Raw genomic sequence first — 15,802 nt, forward strand, 5'->3', positions numbered from 1 at the left:
GGAGCTTCTGAGCTTTGAGGTCAGGCTGGGTCTCCCCCTCCCTCCCCGGAGACGAAGCCGCCCCCGACATACTCCTCCAGACTCTTTCTGAGGAAAGTGTTGCATCAGGTGATGCCTGTCAAGAAGATACTCTCAACTTCTGTAGATTAAAGCAATCGTTTGAAAACCGTTATTATTCACTCACCCTCAAACCACCCATATTCATTGTTTTGATGATGATATCTTGGTCGATATATTATATATATATATAGAGAGAGAGAGAGAGAGAGCAAATTATTTAATTTAACGACAGTAAAAACACATAACTGCTGAAATGAAATTTAGATTTATTTCACATAATATTTACTTAATTAACAAAAAATCATTTGAAATCGATAAAATCTGTAAAATAAACTACATTTATACCTTAGATGGAACTTCCTGATTTTGTAATCATATTATAGTACACTGTTAAAAATCAAAAACTTAAAAGTTTAAAGCAACCAGGAGATTTTTGAGTTTTCTCAACTTGTTGTAGAAAGTTACTAATTCAGTTTACAACAAGTTGAGACAACTCAAACATCTCCTGGTTGCCTTAAACTTTTAAGTTTTCTCAACTTATGATTTTTTACAGTGTATTTTTCACAAATAATTCTGGTATTTTTTCTGTTAAAAAAAAAAAAATACACTTCATTCATTCTTGGTTTCATTCACACTCAAATCCGGCATGTTTTCACATCATTCCAGGCATTTTGAATATACAGAATGACAATGAGAGCCATTGAAAATGAATTATACTGTATGAAAAAAATCATTTGAACCTGATAAAAAAAATAAATCTGTAAAAAATGTATACCTTAGATGGAAACTTCATGATTCCAGCATTGTTCACAAATAAAGGAATTAAAAATATGAATAAAAACGGAAATAAACATTGTGACTGTTTTAATATTCGGTTAGGGTCACTTCACAATTAACATAATGTTACTGTAACCAAGAGGAGGTGGGCGTAGAATAGTGTTGTCAAAATTACCGACTTCAATACCAAGTCGATACTGAAATTTTAAAAACGTGATGCTTTGAGCGCTGTTGAGCGGATTTGTAAACACCTCTGATTGGCCATTGTGTTCACGTGCTCAACAGATATGTCTGTGATTGGCTACAATGATCAACGCACGGTAATATTTGAAAGCACACAGAAGTGTTTGAATTTGAAAGCGTTTTGAAAGCAGGCATCTATCAGCGGACCGGTCAAGTGTCATGTTTTTTAAATGTCAGTATCGACTTGGTATCGACACTAGTGTAGAACACGCGGGGGACTTTTACAAAAAACGCACTATTTTCTGGCAAGCGTGTTCACGTAGAGGTTTTAATGGGTCAGTGTGAATAAATCTAGATTTAAATTCAAAGACACATGATAGTCTACATGACCTGTCGTTTCACACTCTTGTGTAAGTGTGTTTCATTCATACTCTCGTGCAGGAAGTCCAAAATGGACTAATAAGCAATGACAGGAAATATGGAAAAAGGCATCCTGTGTTGATGAATAAAAAGCAGAAACGCTTTGACTGATGAAATGTGAAGACAATAAACACACGACTGCGACAATATACAGTTTGTGTGTGTTTTCCAAGCCATCTCAGGGTATTTTCATAACAATAAAGTAAATGAATAGCACAGTGCTAATTGACATTAGTATAGAAATATAAAACATATTCATGCATGTTCATATAGTCTACAAAAGCCCAAGATCTCAAAGTCTACAAGGTTTGTTTATTAAATATTCAAAGACTTGTTTAAATGATATAAATGCATATTTGATTAATACTGACGATGATCATTAAAAAAGCCAAATATTGGCCTTTATATTGGCTTTGGCGATATGTCGGTCAACCTCAAACCCGTATTCTGGTGTTTGTTCTGCACTGCAAAATAGGGCTGAATGTAGTGATATCATGAAGTTTTCCCTGTACTGTGTTGTGTTTTGAGGTTAAAGTAAATGTCTGTAAATTTAATAGAAAATGTCCTGCAAGGAAATTACCGGTGCCTTTTCTGTTTGTCTACGGAAAGTTTTGAATAGTTTTTATGCAGCTAATTTCAACCAAACACATTGGTGGTTTCATTCACACTCTAAACTGGCATGTTTTCACATCGTACCATGTGTTTCTGACTATGCAGAATGACAATGACAGCCATTGCGGAGGAATACAGTGCACACTAGAGCTCTTTTATGGCATTTTTGTCCTTTCTGGAGCTTATATAATTACTTTGTATACTATATGAGCTGTGTAGAAAAAAAAAAAACTCCTTTTGTGTTTCACAGAAATAAACAAGAGGGTAAACAATGGCAGAAGTTTCATTTTTGCTAATACAAGAGAAAGACGAAACAGCTGAAGGTGACACGTTTGTATCAAAAGTCATTTTGTCCCGTGTAATCGAGTTAAGTTTTGTAACATCACAGAGAAATACGCATCACAAGAACCTGAGAAAATAAGAGTTCCACCCTTTTATCAGATTTTGAGAAGTGTTATCATTCGTAGAATCGCTGTTTGAGAATCATTCAAGGAAGCAGAAGTCATTGCTCTGCGGTAGAGTCCCGCCGTCAAATGCCTGGAGGATGAATGTGGCCGAGCAGGTTCTTCTTGTGTGCTCTCCGTTTTTAACGCTGATTGCCTTTCTTCAGTGCAGCACGAGGCCAGTGTAATGTGAAGCCATTTAAAAATCCAGTGTGAGCCTGAAGATTTGAACTAGTAAGTGAACTTTCATATTTTCCAGCACTCGTAGAAGAAAAGGTTCTACAGTATATACACTGTAAAATCTAATTAGTTAGACTTACTTGCATGCAAAAGCATGCAAACTGATTGCCTTACAAAAATGAAGTGAAATAGGAATAGTATGTTGTACTGACAAAAACTTCTTGTAGACTTCTAGTAACTTAAAAAAGAACTGTAGTAGAGAGTACTTGATAATTTACTTTAGATATCTTGGCCTAGTATAGATACCATTGTTGTGTTTTGCATGCTGAATGTTGAAGTTTGTGTGTGACTTAAGCATGGTCAATTGCAAGATATTGTCACAAATATAGAGGGATTATATCAACCCAATTAAAAGTTTCACAAGGTGTTTATGACATAAGAGTTTTTGTAAAAGATCCTAATTTGAAATGAAAAATAGACTAGTTAATGATTTAGTTAGAAGTTGGGCCACCTTTTAAAAGCATCCTATTACTTCTCCTTTGAAACCAAATAACTGTGATTTCTTGTTGCATCGCTGCATCGATAGGAAGAGAATTACAATAATGAAGTTCCAAGTGCCCAACCGAAGGGGACACTGATCACCATAATGGTGAGTTCAAACACAAACCTTTCAGGAAAATCAGCATCAATTTATTACGTCAGCTTTTGTGATGTTCTCTCAATGTTTTTTTGTTGTATTGACAATGCAACATTCAAGATAGCTAGAGAAAGATAACCGCAGAAGGGGAGGAAATGAGTGAAAAGCCTCGTAAGAATTGACTCGCCTCAAAAACGTTTTGACAAAATGGCACTCAAACCAATCAATTAATCTTAACTTGGGTTTTCTGAGTAAACAAGGCATAGTATGTGAATAGAACAGATTACTAGAATTGTACAATTAAGTTAAGACTTTAAGTATAGTTAACTAAAGTGTTGGATTTTACAGTGTAGAACTTCACAGCCTTCAGTCAGGCGCTTCAACCTTTTTCCCATCATGAGATCATTTTATGGATTTAGTTTTAATGCATTTTTAATTAAATTCTATGATTTAAGCACTAGAAGAAAATTCAAATAACCCAGTAAAAACGCATGCAATCATTTGAGACATTTCTTCTTAAATATGCTGAACCTGTTTTTGAATGTGGGTTTCCACTGAGAGGTTGATTGTTTGAATGTTTAAACTTTTTTTGGGAATATTTTAGGCACTCATTCTTGCTTGAGAGGCATTTTGTTCGATTTGTCAGAGACATGTGAAAATGTTGTGGCCTCATTCTTTTCTGGCTTGGCGTTTATTTGATGTTCTTAGGAAATATCAGTGAAAAACATCACGGTCCTGTTGCAATAGTGTCCCTGAGGAAAGGATTTCACATAACAGAAGGCTTTGCTTGACTTTCTAAGTCTGTACAATCTGAGTATAACACTAACTTTAACCGTTTAGTCACCAAAGCACAACGTCACTGTGATTTTAAGCTTCAGCGTGTGTCTCGTGCTCTACGCCGGAAAATTAACTGGTATTGTTCAAGTCTGAAATATTATTCAGCATCACTGAATCAACCAAAATACATCAGTTTATACTAACAAAACTAGTCGTTTTGTTCAAGTAGGGTACAGATTTGTCTGCAAACTCGATGTTTTGTCTCAACTTCCACATTCACTGCAAGATCAGACTTGGCTGAAGGACGCAGTGCTGAAAGTCTGTTCATTAGGGGTTGGTTGACGTGGCGTTTGCTGTCTTTTGTTAAGATACAAGGCATTAACTTGACAATTTGTCATGTATTGTTATGTACAAATCACACGTCATATCGGTGCAAACATTTTCGGCCAATGAAACGGAGAGCCCCATTGTCCCCCAGTGTTTCTCAGCGTTATGTAATAAAGATCTGCAAGTGCTGGCTGGTGATAAGCTGTAGATATATTCACAACGCTACAAATCGTATAGATAGAAAAACACTGTGGTGTGTAAAAAAAAAAAAAATACAGGTTTGACCTTATATTTCGATGGGCTTGTGGTTTCAACCAAAATATCTCTAGGTTTTCAACCACTTGAGTCAGAGGAGAAGTGTAGGAGAGTTTGTCTCACTGAATTAAATTTCTGAAGATATTGTTTGCCAACTGGAGCAAATGATGTTTGATGTTTACCACATTTTAAAATGGGCATGTTATGAACGGAAACTTTGCCTTTACTAAGAATAGACAGTTCTACGGCTCACTATATGAAGAAAAGCTGCTCTCCCTCCTGACAAAAGACAATTGGTCGTGGGGTGATCATCAGGTCGATCGCATTCCGATCGGAATGTGCTGGTATTTTTGGGAAGTCATTGGGAAGCTTTCCAAGTATTTAACTGACACTGGAATACTTCATTATTTGAGTCTCTCTGACATGTTTAGCATGAACTACAGTAAAAGCTGCTGTTCCAGTCTGGTGATGAAAGATTTCTGGGTGTGAAAACTTTACATTTAAACCCCTTTGTGTCATCCGGACAAGACCAGAACTGTTTAATCTATGTAAATTGTAGGTTTTATCCAAGTAAAGCCATTTTTTGTTACAGATACTGATGCTTTTTTGGAGGACGAAAATATTGGAGAATTTCAGACGTGTGGTTTTACATGACCATCGACCTTGATTATGTAAAATTTCGCACAGGGTCGATAGAGGAATGAACTGTTTGTGAAGCCATTGATGGGTTGACCATGTTAGACTTCGGTTTATTATCAACTACAATCTTTTCTCTGTGGCAGTTTCTCTGAATTTGTATTATAGCCTATATTTAGCACGTCTGCCTCGCTCTGAAGCCTTTGCAGAAGAGCCTGTGTCTTAAAAACAAGTGAAAACCATTCAGACATTTTTTTCAGGTTTTATAACACGTCACATGGAATTAATCCCACTGTTTTAAAGCATATACACTAAACCATATACTTTACTAGCAGGTGACTGTACAAACATTGTAATACAACGCCTACGAGGGATTGGCCGTGCTATTGAGAACAGCGTCTGAGCCCATCTCTCTCTCAGCTAAACCTGTGCTTGAATTAAATAAAGAAAATCTGTCATGCTTGAACATCATTTTCATGATAGCACTACATCGCTAGATCAGTTTCTGCATTCATATAGATGATTATGACTTGAGTATGACTTGTGAACACAGTAATATATGTATAATAAGTCTACTAGAACAGGTTTTCCTGCTTGAATGTTGATTATTTTCCTCATATTCTCCATTGTTGCAGCTCCTCTCTTCCCAGTCTGTCAGTAACGCTCTGTTTAGTTCCTGTCTCTATGAAGCCCCTCCTTCTGAGAAGCACAATGTGCTCTGATTGGTCGGCTGGAGCAGTGTGTTGTGATTGGTGTTTGGGAAATGTCCCGCCCCTTACCATAACCGCCAGTTTCAACACACTACTAACTAACCCAACCAGGCCCCGCCCCTTTATTCTGCGTATGAATTATTTAAATGAGGAATATTGTGAAGAAAACTTAAGATGGAGGCGTTTCAGAAACACTGGCACTGATATAAACAGTAATTCCTGTGCCGTTAGCAGAAGTGAAAATACTGAAAATAATAGTTTTTAAACCGGTTTTCAGAACACTCCCCCCAGTCAAACTGCTCGTGATGCTCAAACAAACACATCAGTGTTTTGAAAGCATGCAACGTTACACTTTTCTGGGAAACCAACTTACTATGTCTTACTCGTACTGTAGTCATCTCGCCATATTAAGTACTTTAACACACTTCACCTTTAACTATGACTGCTGAACATCCATGCTTTACATGTGCCTCAGCTCCACAGGTCAAATATAGTATGCTAATAACCATATTTATATAAGCCAAGTATGTATCATGTTTTATACTGTAGCTGCATTTACACTTTTACACATTACACGTACATTTACGCTAGCGTGTCATTTGAGGTTCCCTTTTTCAAATAAACCCTGTCTAATCTGGTGGCATGCTCATACTTTGAGCCGCTGGAGTCTCAGAGCGTTACAGGAGCACTTCTTCTGTCTGGCTTTATTTCTGAGGTGTCGATGCTTTATAAACAGCAGTGTTTCATGCTGTCAGAGCCTTTGGCCTGATATGATTTCTTGATCTCTTTGAATGAAGGTTTCCTCTGATGATGCTCAAGGCTTTTGCACATGCTGATATCCTGTACAAAACTGTGCATTTGTGTTTGTCAGGGACAATACACAATAGTTACTATTTACACTATGACATAAATGTGGCAGACTTAGACAGAAATGTTCATTTTCAGTCATAAAAATCTAAATCAAATCACACAGCATAAATCGAGCAGAAGTAGCACAGCTAATAAAATAAAGGTTTACATTTAAATTTGACAGTAACAAGATTTGCAATTTTCTAGAGGAAACACCATGTATTTACTATAGTAATAACAGTAAATTGTGCATAATTACAGACAACTAACACTAAATCAAAACCCATAGTAAGCGCATGTGGTTGATTAATATGATGCCATACTTATTTGTGTAATTACACTGTAACAAGGGCAGATTAAAATAAAGTGTGAACAGAAAACGTCCACAGTGTTTATGATTTTGTTGATTTTTTTGTGGGATAATGATTATATATGTGGGTCACTGACAAATAAGGTTTTTAAAAGTGTAGAAAAAAAAACATAATGGAGATATAATTAATTTTGAAGTTTTATTAAGTGTTAACATTGAGATTATGTGGTTTTTATCCAAAGTTTCGGTTTTACTGAATGGCGATATTTTCAAACAATGCTAACAGGCTGATATCTAGCTAGCTAGAAAAAGGACAATCAAATATTTTATATTTAGTACAAGTTTTTAAAATATTACAACATTTTCCATGTTTTATAGCGGTTGTACCGAATGACCTGATGTTTCGGGACATGCGTATGATCAAGAGAAAACATGAATATTTCAAATAGTTAAGAGAGAGTTTGTTACTTTGCTTCATGACCATGTGGTCCTTTACAGGTGTCTGAATGATGTCACATCCTGTCACATGATACTGACCACATGACTTGATCCAAAACGGGCTCTTTATATTGGTTACTCCGAATGACATCAATGAAATTCATTTTTCCAGACATTCTTTCTCATAACAAAGCAACGACTTCTACACATAATTTTAATACCATTTAGCACTATGTTGATATATGATGTTATAAAATCATGCCAGAATAAAAAATATATACATTTATTACATTTTAAGATATTTTAACCTCATATGAAATGGCTGTATTGGCCTTTGGACGGTTAAACCGAATGACCTTTTGACACTTCAAAATCTTTAAAATACCTTTATATGTAGAAAATATAATTAAAACCTTTTGGATTCAATAAAAGAGATCTAGTTGTACTACCTTACATACTTTGAATGCTTTGTTTTTTATTATTATTAAAGCCTTTGGACAGAAAAATGACCCGTCATGTCATTGAATTGTGTATATATATATATATATATATATATATATATATATATATATGTATATATATATATACACACATACATATACATACATATATAATATAATATGTTTCGGAATTTTACACAATAAACTAATTTCACAATAAACAAAAGCTAAATTATCTATAATATGTAAGTGGAATTAAAATAAAACTAAAAACATTTTGTTACTCAATGTTTAATTTAGTTTAATTCGAAAGACCTTGAGTGTTGGGGAAAGTTACTTTGAAAAGTAATGCGTTACTTTACTCTATACTTGAAAAAGTAATCTGATTACATTACTCACTCATGTTACCCCAAACACATCTTTTTAAGATATGCATCATATTTTCTGTTATGTACTAAAACAAAAAACACCGGAAAAAATGAATAAAAAAATAAATAAAAAAAACAATTTCTGCAGCCAGTAAATCTGGTCATGAGTTCTGCACGTTAAGGCAAAATACTATTTAAACAAACATTGTTTATTTTGATTTTTTTCTACAGGGAGTGTTAGACAAACTGAACAAAACCATAATCTATGATTTTCATTTAGACCCATATAAAATGCAAAATATTTACATTAGTCATAAAAATATTTTACATTAGTCATTTCAGTATTGTATTTTGAATGGCAAATCGAATGACGCACTGAACACGATTTATCTTGGGAAAAAAAGGCTGAGAATGATCTTAGAAATCCTGTTGATGTTGTTGATGTTCTTACTGGAACACAGAATTGCCTTTGGCCTCATTCTGCAGTGGCTCTTTCTTTGGCAGATATGGTGGACACGCAGACGTTCGCCTGGCCCGTGGGATTCGGCCTGAGCGCTCTGGAACTGGACGAACTTGACGACAGCTCACACTCGCTGGACATGAAGCCTTTCTCCACGCTGGACTACGCCACCATTTCCGGCATCGAGTATGAGCCGAGTCCGCCGCAGAACGAGATTCCACACATGATGGATCTGACGCACATGTACAGCTACAGGACGCAGGAGAACTACAGGACGCAGGAGAACTACAGGATGCAGGAGAACTACAGGACGCAGGAGAGCATCTACAGAGCTCACGAGAGCAGCTACACCGCCGAGGACAGCGGATACAGAGCGCACCAGACACAAAGTACTGCAGTGAGACACATTCACCGGGATGAGGGTTCACTCAGAAAATCACAACATTCACACTACCGCTCAAGTTTGGAGTAATTCTTCTGCTCATCAAGGCTGCATTTATCTGAGCAAAAATACAGTAAAAACAGTGAAATATTATTCCAGTGTAAATCAGCTGTTTTCTATGTGAATATATAGTAAAGTGTAATTTATTCCTGTGATCAAAGCTGAATTTTCAGCATCATTACTCCAGTCTTCAGTGTCACATGATCCTTCAGAAATCATTCTGATATGATGATTTGATGCTCAAGAAACATTTATGATTATTATCAGCTCATATTTCTGTGGAAACCGTCATACGTTTTATTTTTCAGGATTTTTCGATGAACAGAAAGTTCAGAAGAACAGCATTTGTTTGAAACAGAATCTTTTGTGACATTATACATGTCAGTTTTGATCAATATAATGCATCACTGAATAAAAGTATGACTTTTTTTAATTATATAACTTTTGAATGGGAGTGTATGACGGTTTCCACAAAAATCTGAAGCAGTACAAATATTTTCAACATTGATAATAATCAGAAATGTTATTCATCATATCAGAATGATTTCTGAAGGATCATGTGACACTGAAGACTGGAGTAATGATGCTGAAAATTCAGCTTTGATCACAGGAATAAATTACACTTTACTATATATTCACATAGAAAACAGCTGATTTACATTTTAATAATATTTCACTGTCTTTACAGTATTTTTGATCAAATAAATGCGACCTTGGTGAGCAGAAGAGACTCTTTCAAATAAAATTATTGAGTGAACTATTCATTCAACGCTTTTAGTTTTACCGTAATATTTAGAAATAAGTATCTGTTTAATAAATGTGTTTTGGTTGGACTCTTATTCCAAACCTGTTCCTCTGATCCGTTTCAGACTCGATCAAACTCGAACCCGAGTCTCCTCCACAGTTTGCCGAGAACAGCCTGTCACTTTCCAAAGCTCACGAAGATCCGTCCGCCTCCGTGCTGAACATCGAGTGTCGTGTGTGTGGAGACAAGGCCTCGGGCTTCCATTACGGCGTTCATGCCTGCGAGGGCTGCAAGGTACGGCCAAAACTTTCCTCAGTTTCACTTCTCTCACAGTTAAAGGGTTAGTTCAACAAAACATGAAATTCCCATCATTAATTACTCACCCTCATGTCATTCCAAACCTGTAAGACCTTCGTTCATCTTCAGAACACAAATTAAGATATTTTAATTAAATCTGAGAGATTTCTCTCCCTCCACTGATACACAACTGACGCTTCAAAAAGTTCATAAAGAGATCATAAAACTAATCCATATGAATTGAGCGGGTCAGTCCAAATTTTCTGAAGAGACTCGATCGCTTTATATGATGAACTGATTTAATTTAGGCTTTTACTCACATATAAACATTGATCAGCGAACATGAACAGAAGCCAGCTGTCATAAATCCAGACCTGAATTTTTAGAAATGTAATAATCTTTTGGTCAGCTGTTAAATACATATATATATATATATAATTTATAAAATTATAATAATGACTATTAGTAATTAACTACCAAATTATATCCCAATTTCAATGAGAACGTAAAACTAAAAAAATCATGATATTTTGGTATGTAATCTCATCACATGATCAACATCATTCATTTACTCGCACTTTATTTTACGTTACAGTTTAATAGTTTCAAATTATTCTGAATACTTAAGTTTTAGTGCTGTAAATTGATTAAATTTAAAGAAAAATTAACTAGTTAATCAGATTTTTTCTGTAATTAATCGTGATTAAAAACATTGGAGTTTTTAATATTTTTATATTGTAATAATTTCACAGTTACTCTCCAAATTAATATAGAAACAACATGAAGACAGTATATTTTAAATATTTGTTTAATGGCATCTTTTTATTAATGAAGGCCAGCATCACTAATGCTAATATTGTACTGATTTTTTAAAAAAAAATATTAATTATAGACATTAAACATTAGAGTATAACTAAAAGCTATCGATTTCAACATTTATTAGGCTTTAAAAATAACAACTTTGAATTTAAGTGAACGTAAAACAATCTTCACATAAACCCATTATAATAAATGTCATATTTACCTGCGGAAATATACAGAAATTAAATAAAGTTATCAAACACTTTACAGTCTCCACTGCATAAATTATAAGTTAAATATAGATTAATCCTTATTAAAGCTACAAATTTTTCAGTTTCCTTTGTTCTTTGATGAACATTAATGTCAGACATCACAACAACTGGTTTATTAGGCTGCTGTCACTTTAAGAGCTGCTGCCGAACATGACGCGGATCTGACGCGCATCTCATTTTCTCACAACTGTTTAAGTTAATTTAAGACGTTATTTAACTCATTTAAGACTGCTCTTATGAGGATACTCCCCAAAACGGGTATTTTGGCATAATTCTGTGTGTTATTGTTTGTTCAAGTGCGAAAGAGAAGTCTTTCTGTGCACACGAGTCGAGTTAACATGTTAAAATTCAGGTGTTTTTGAACCTTTTGGCCTTCCATATTACAGACAGTGTCTTCTTGTGCGTTTTGACAGCACTACATTTAATACTTTCAGGTTCAAATCCCAAATTTTTAATGTGAACGCCATTGTAGATTTTGGAATTGAAATATGTTGATGATAAAATATATCATCTATATATATCTTATAATCTCACACGATCGGAAGATATCTGATGTTCAATATGCAGCTGTTTTGGACCTTTTGCGAGGCACAACTCAACCAGAATCAGACGTCCAGCTCAGGGACTGCTTGTTGCAGTTGTGGCACAGAGATTGTACAGATTGACAGCTGACACACACAATCCCTGCGGAGCAGCCGGGAGCTCAGTGTCTAAGAGTGAAGCTCCTGTGGGGTTCAAACTCACCACTTTTCACGTTTCAGCTCAGATCTTTAACCAGCACACCACAGCACCCACACACACACACACACACACACAGCACATTTAATAGAGAAGAGCTTTGAACAATCAGATGTGTTAATACCCGGAAGACGCGAGGCTCTTCCAGTCATTCTGACAAATTTAGAACATCGAACATCGAATTCATTCTCAGACATGCAGATAAGTTCTGAAAATGCCCTGCCTGATACACCTAAATCTGTCTGTCACTTTAACCGCAAACCCCCGGCAAGTTTCCACTGTGGCAGAAATATGTATGGGCAAAAAGATATGTCTCAATAAGAATAATCATTTGAGTGGGTGACCCAGACATCTCAGGTGCTCACATTTCCCACACACTCTACATCTGTGGTTTTGATGATACATCTCACAGAAACTTAAAAAGAGCTCCACATATGCGCTTAACAAACGCGTTTATTATGTACACTACCGTTCAAACGTTTGGGGTCAGGAGGGGTTTTTCTTTGAAAGTAATTAATACTTTTATTCAGTGAGGATGCATTAAATTAATCAAAAGTGACATTTATAATGATATAAAAGATTCTGTTTCAAACAAATGCTGTTCTTCTGAACTTTCTGTTCATTGAAGAATCCTGAAAAATAAAACGTATGACGGTTTCCACCGAAATATGAGCTGATAATAATCATAAATGTTTCTTGAGCATCAAATCATCATATCAGAATGATTTCTGAAGGATCATGTGACACTGAAGACTGGAGTAATGATGCTGAAAATTCAGCTTTGATCACAGGAATGAATTACACTTTACTATATATTCACATAGAAAACAGCTGATTTGAATTTTTACTGTATTTTTGATCAAATAAATGCAGCTTTTGAAGAGACTCTTTCAGGAACATCTCATCGACCCCAAACTTTTAAGCTCTAGTGTGCCAAACATTTATGAAAAGCGTTGATGTGGAGACTTTGCAACAGGATGATCCTTTAAAAAAATGCAAATCTGGCGGCTAACCACATCCCCACGCGATGTGCTGCGTTCTCTGAAGAAAGAGAGGACTTCGCCAGAACTGTTTAATGTGTGTTTGTCTGAAAAACACATTTCGGAACGTACTAAATTTGGGATGTTCCTACTATGGCTTTACTAAAAATGGTCCGACCACAGGAGAAACCGGTATTGTTCCACGGCCTTAAAGATGGGTTCAGCCAACCAGGTGAACTAATTTATTGTTTAACAATACAAAGCCATGGTGTTGCACCTTACTATATATATTTTTGGCCTACGATGTTTCTAAATTTAAAAGTGGAGTGATCGAGAGGCAGAGTAAATGCATGAAAAACATCCTCTTTTAAAAGGCTCTTTCCTGTGTGCATAGTTCTCACATCAGTATGTATTTTTTTACATACTAAAAATACTGCATGGAGCGGGTCTTTGACTGCACAAGTATATGAAAATGTCTACCAAAAATAGATATTCAACGTCTTTTTGCACCCTGTATTGTTTCCACTTTAAACACACTTAACGGATGCGCTTGAGAATCTGCGGCGATGGAAATCAGCGCTCGTTCAGAAGCGTGTTCGCAGCTGCGCGTGTTTGTTGAGGTCCGACCATGTGGGTTTTCATAATATTTGCACATGCATTCTACACTTATTAATGACCTTGTGTCAAGACTAAGACTAACAAGAATTGTTTTCTGGCCAAAGTCCAAAGCAGGCCCTTCTTGTCTGTCCTAATGATATATTATTTAGATAAAAGCTTGCTATCGTGAGACCTCAGGTTATCTTTGGGTGCGTAATGACTCGAGTGGCATGTTGAATGGAAATCTCTTAAAGGGCCAGTAGATTAAAGCATAACTAGAGAGAACTGAGAGCAACACTGTGTGTTTTTGACTTTAAGTAACGTTAGCAGAATTGTTCAACCCATATTCGTTTTTTTGTGAACACAACAGGACACAGTGTTGAAGCTCTCAAGCTTCAAAAAGAATCACCACAAAAGTTCACTCTTATAATGAAGTGTGTTGTGCAGCGATGCCATAGAAGAACCCTTTCAGTGATCAATTGAATAATCTGAAGACCCTTTTCTACTGTACAGAATCTGTCATGGTCCAATGGATTCTTCCCATCAATGCCAATTACGAACCTTTATTTTTAAGAGTCATACAGGAACTTTGCTGCACGTCTTCCTCTGTTGACGGCTGCAAACGAATCGTTGACCTCCAGAACTGGATCTGATTTGTGAACAAATCATTTTTTAGGTTCTGTGAACTGAATCAACTAACTCACTGAATCAATTCATTCCAGATCTCACTCACAGAAACGGTTCGTTCTCAGAGCAGGCGTTGTTTCTGGACGGTGAGGAAGTTGAGATTAAACTACATCTTGACTGTTCCTCACTCAAATCTTACAATACTTAATATAAGTCTGCTTTATGGTACAGGTGTTATTTTAGCATAATTCAGATACTATAATAGTTTTTATTAATATTTTGAATTAGTTTTTATATTTTCTGTTTTCATTTTAATTTTAGTTAAAGTTTTAGTAATTTTGTTGTTGTTGTTGTTGTTGTTTTTATTCATTTTTATTTCTGTTTTAGTTTGAGTTATTTTAGTACATCAAGTTAAACTGAATGAAAATGAGAAAAGTTTTATTTTAAGCAACAATTTTTTTTTATTGTATTTTTATTTTTTTTTCGATAATCCTGTATGATACTTTTGTGTGTATTTTGAAGTTTGAAAGCTTCAGTTCCTGTTCATTATAACTGAATGGAAAAGAGCGGCGGTACATTTTTCCACATTTTTCCATGGAAGTATGCATTGATTTGGAATGGCATGAAGGTGAATAAATGATGACAGAATTTTCATTTTTTAACTTTTCCTTTAAAGGTGCACTATGTGAATTTAGTGGTTAAAAAACAAAACTGCATGCATTTTCACGGAAGAACATTGTTTTGGTTGTGCTTCGGCTCTGTGCGGATGAATATGATTCTCCTGCTGCTCATAAAACATTCACTACTAGAGATCTAACCAGTTTAGATGAAGAGGATCTCAAGCTGAAGACGTGACTGTAGCTTTATCCATTAATAGACACGGCATTTCCTTTAAAATAAATCCTCTGTTCGGTGTTTGTTTAAAACGGGTGATTCTCCAGAGATTTAGCGGCAATCTTTCTCTCTTGTTGTGACACTAACCTGTGTCCCTCCCACATCAGACACGCGTCAAAGCAGCCGGAGCGACTTTTCTCTATTTACGGATATGATGAGACACGCACGGGCGAGTGACGCATGTACACAATTTCCCGCGTAATCCGTCCCATCAGGTCTAAAATATGAACACTTACAATAGGCTTACCATAGTGAATCAGGGTAAGACAAAAACTCATTTTGGAAGACGTGATGTATTGACTCATTAATTAAATTTTGTTAATTTTAAATGAAAAAAAGTTACATAGTGCACCTTTAACTAACAAAACACTGTTAGAGAACTGTCATTGTTGTCGTTTTAGCGCTGAATTGAGTTCTGTTAAGCGTTCAGACCTCAGGTCTATAGGAACTGCTATTGTGATTGTTGACAATGAGCTGAATAGATCAGATATGTTTTTAAAGAATTCTAACAAGGCTTCAGGAAAGCC

The 15,802-nt window shown here is 35.6% G+C and overlaps 1 protein-coding gene across 2 annotated transcripts in view; it reads left to right on the top strand.

The window, feature by feature from the left end:
- pparg (peroxisome proliferator-activated receptor gamma) overlaps positions 1-15,802 on the top strand; it is a 34,358-nt gene that overhangs the window by 6,216 nt on the left and 12,340 nt on the right. Inside the window, exons 2-3 of one of the 2 annotated variants that reach the window (XM_051913344.1) lie at positions 8,927-9,271; positions 10,194-10,363. In XM_051913344.1, the coding sequence (XP_051769304.1) occupies positions 8,927-9,271; positions 10,194-10,363 (515 nt within the window). Of the gene's footprint in view, positions 1-8,926; positions 9,272-10,193; positions 10,364-14,984; positions 15,010-15,802 lie in introns of those variants that run through there. The other variant, XM_051913345.1, reaches the window with a different exon arrangement.

The sequence above is a fragment of the Ctenopharyngodon idella genome, chromosome 11 (assembly GCF_019924925.1).
Source record: "Ctenopharyngodon idella isolate HZGC_01 chromosome 11, HZGC01, whole genome shotgun sequence".
In the NCBI taxonomy this organism is placed as follows: Eukaryota; Metazoa; Chordata; class Actinopteri; order Cypriniformes; family Xenocyprididae; genus Ctenopharyngodon; species Ctenopharyngodon idella.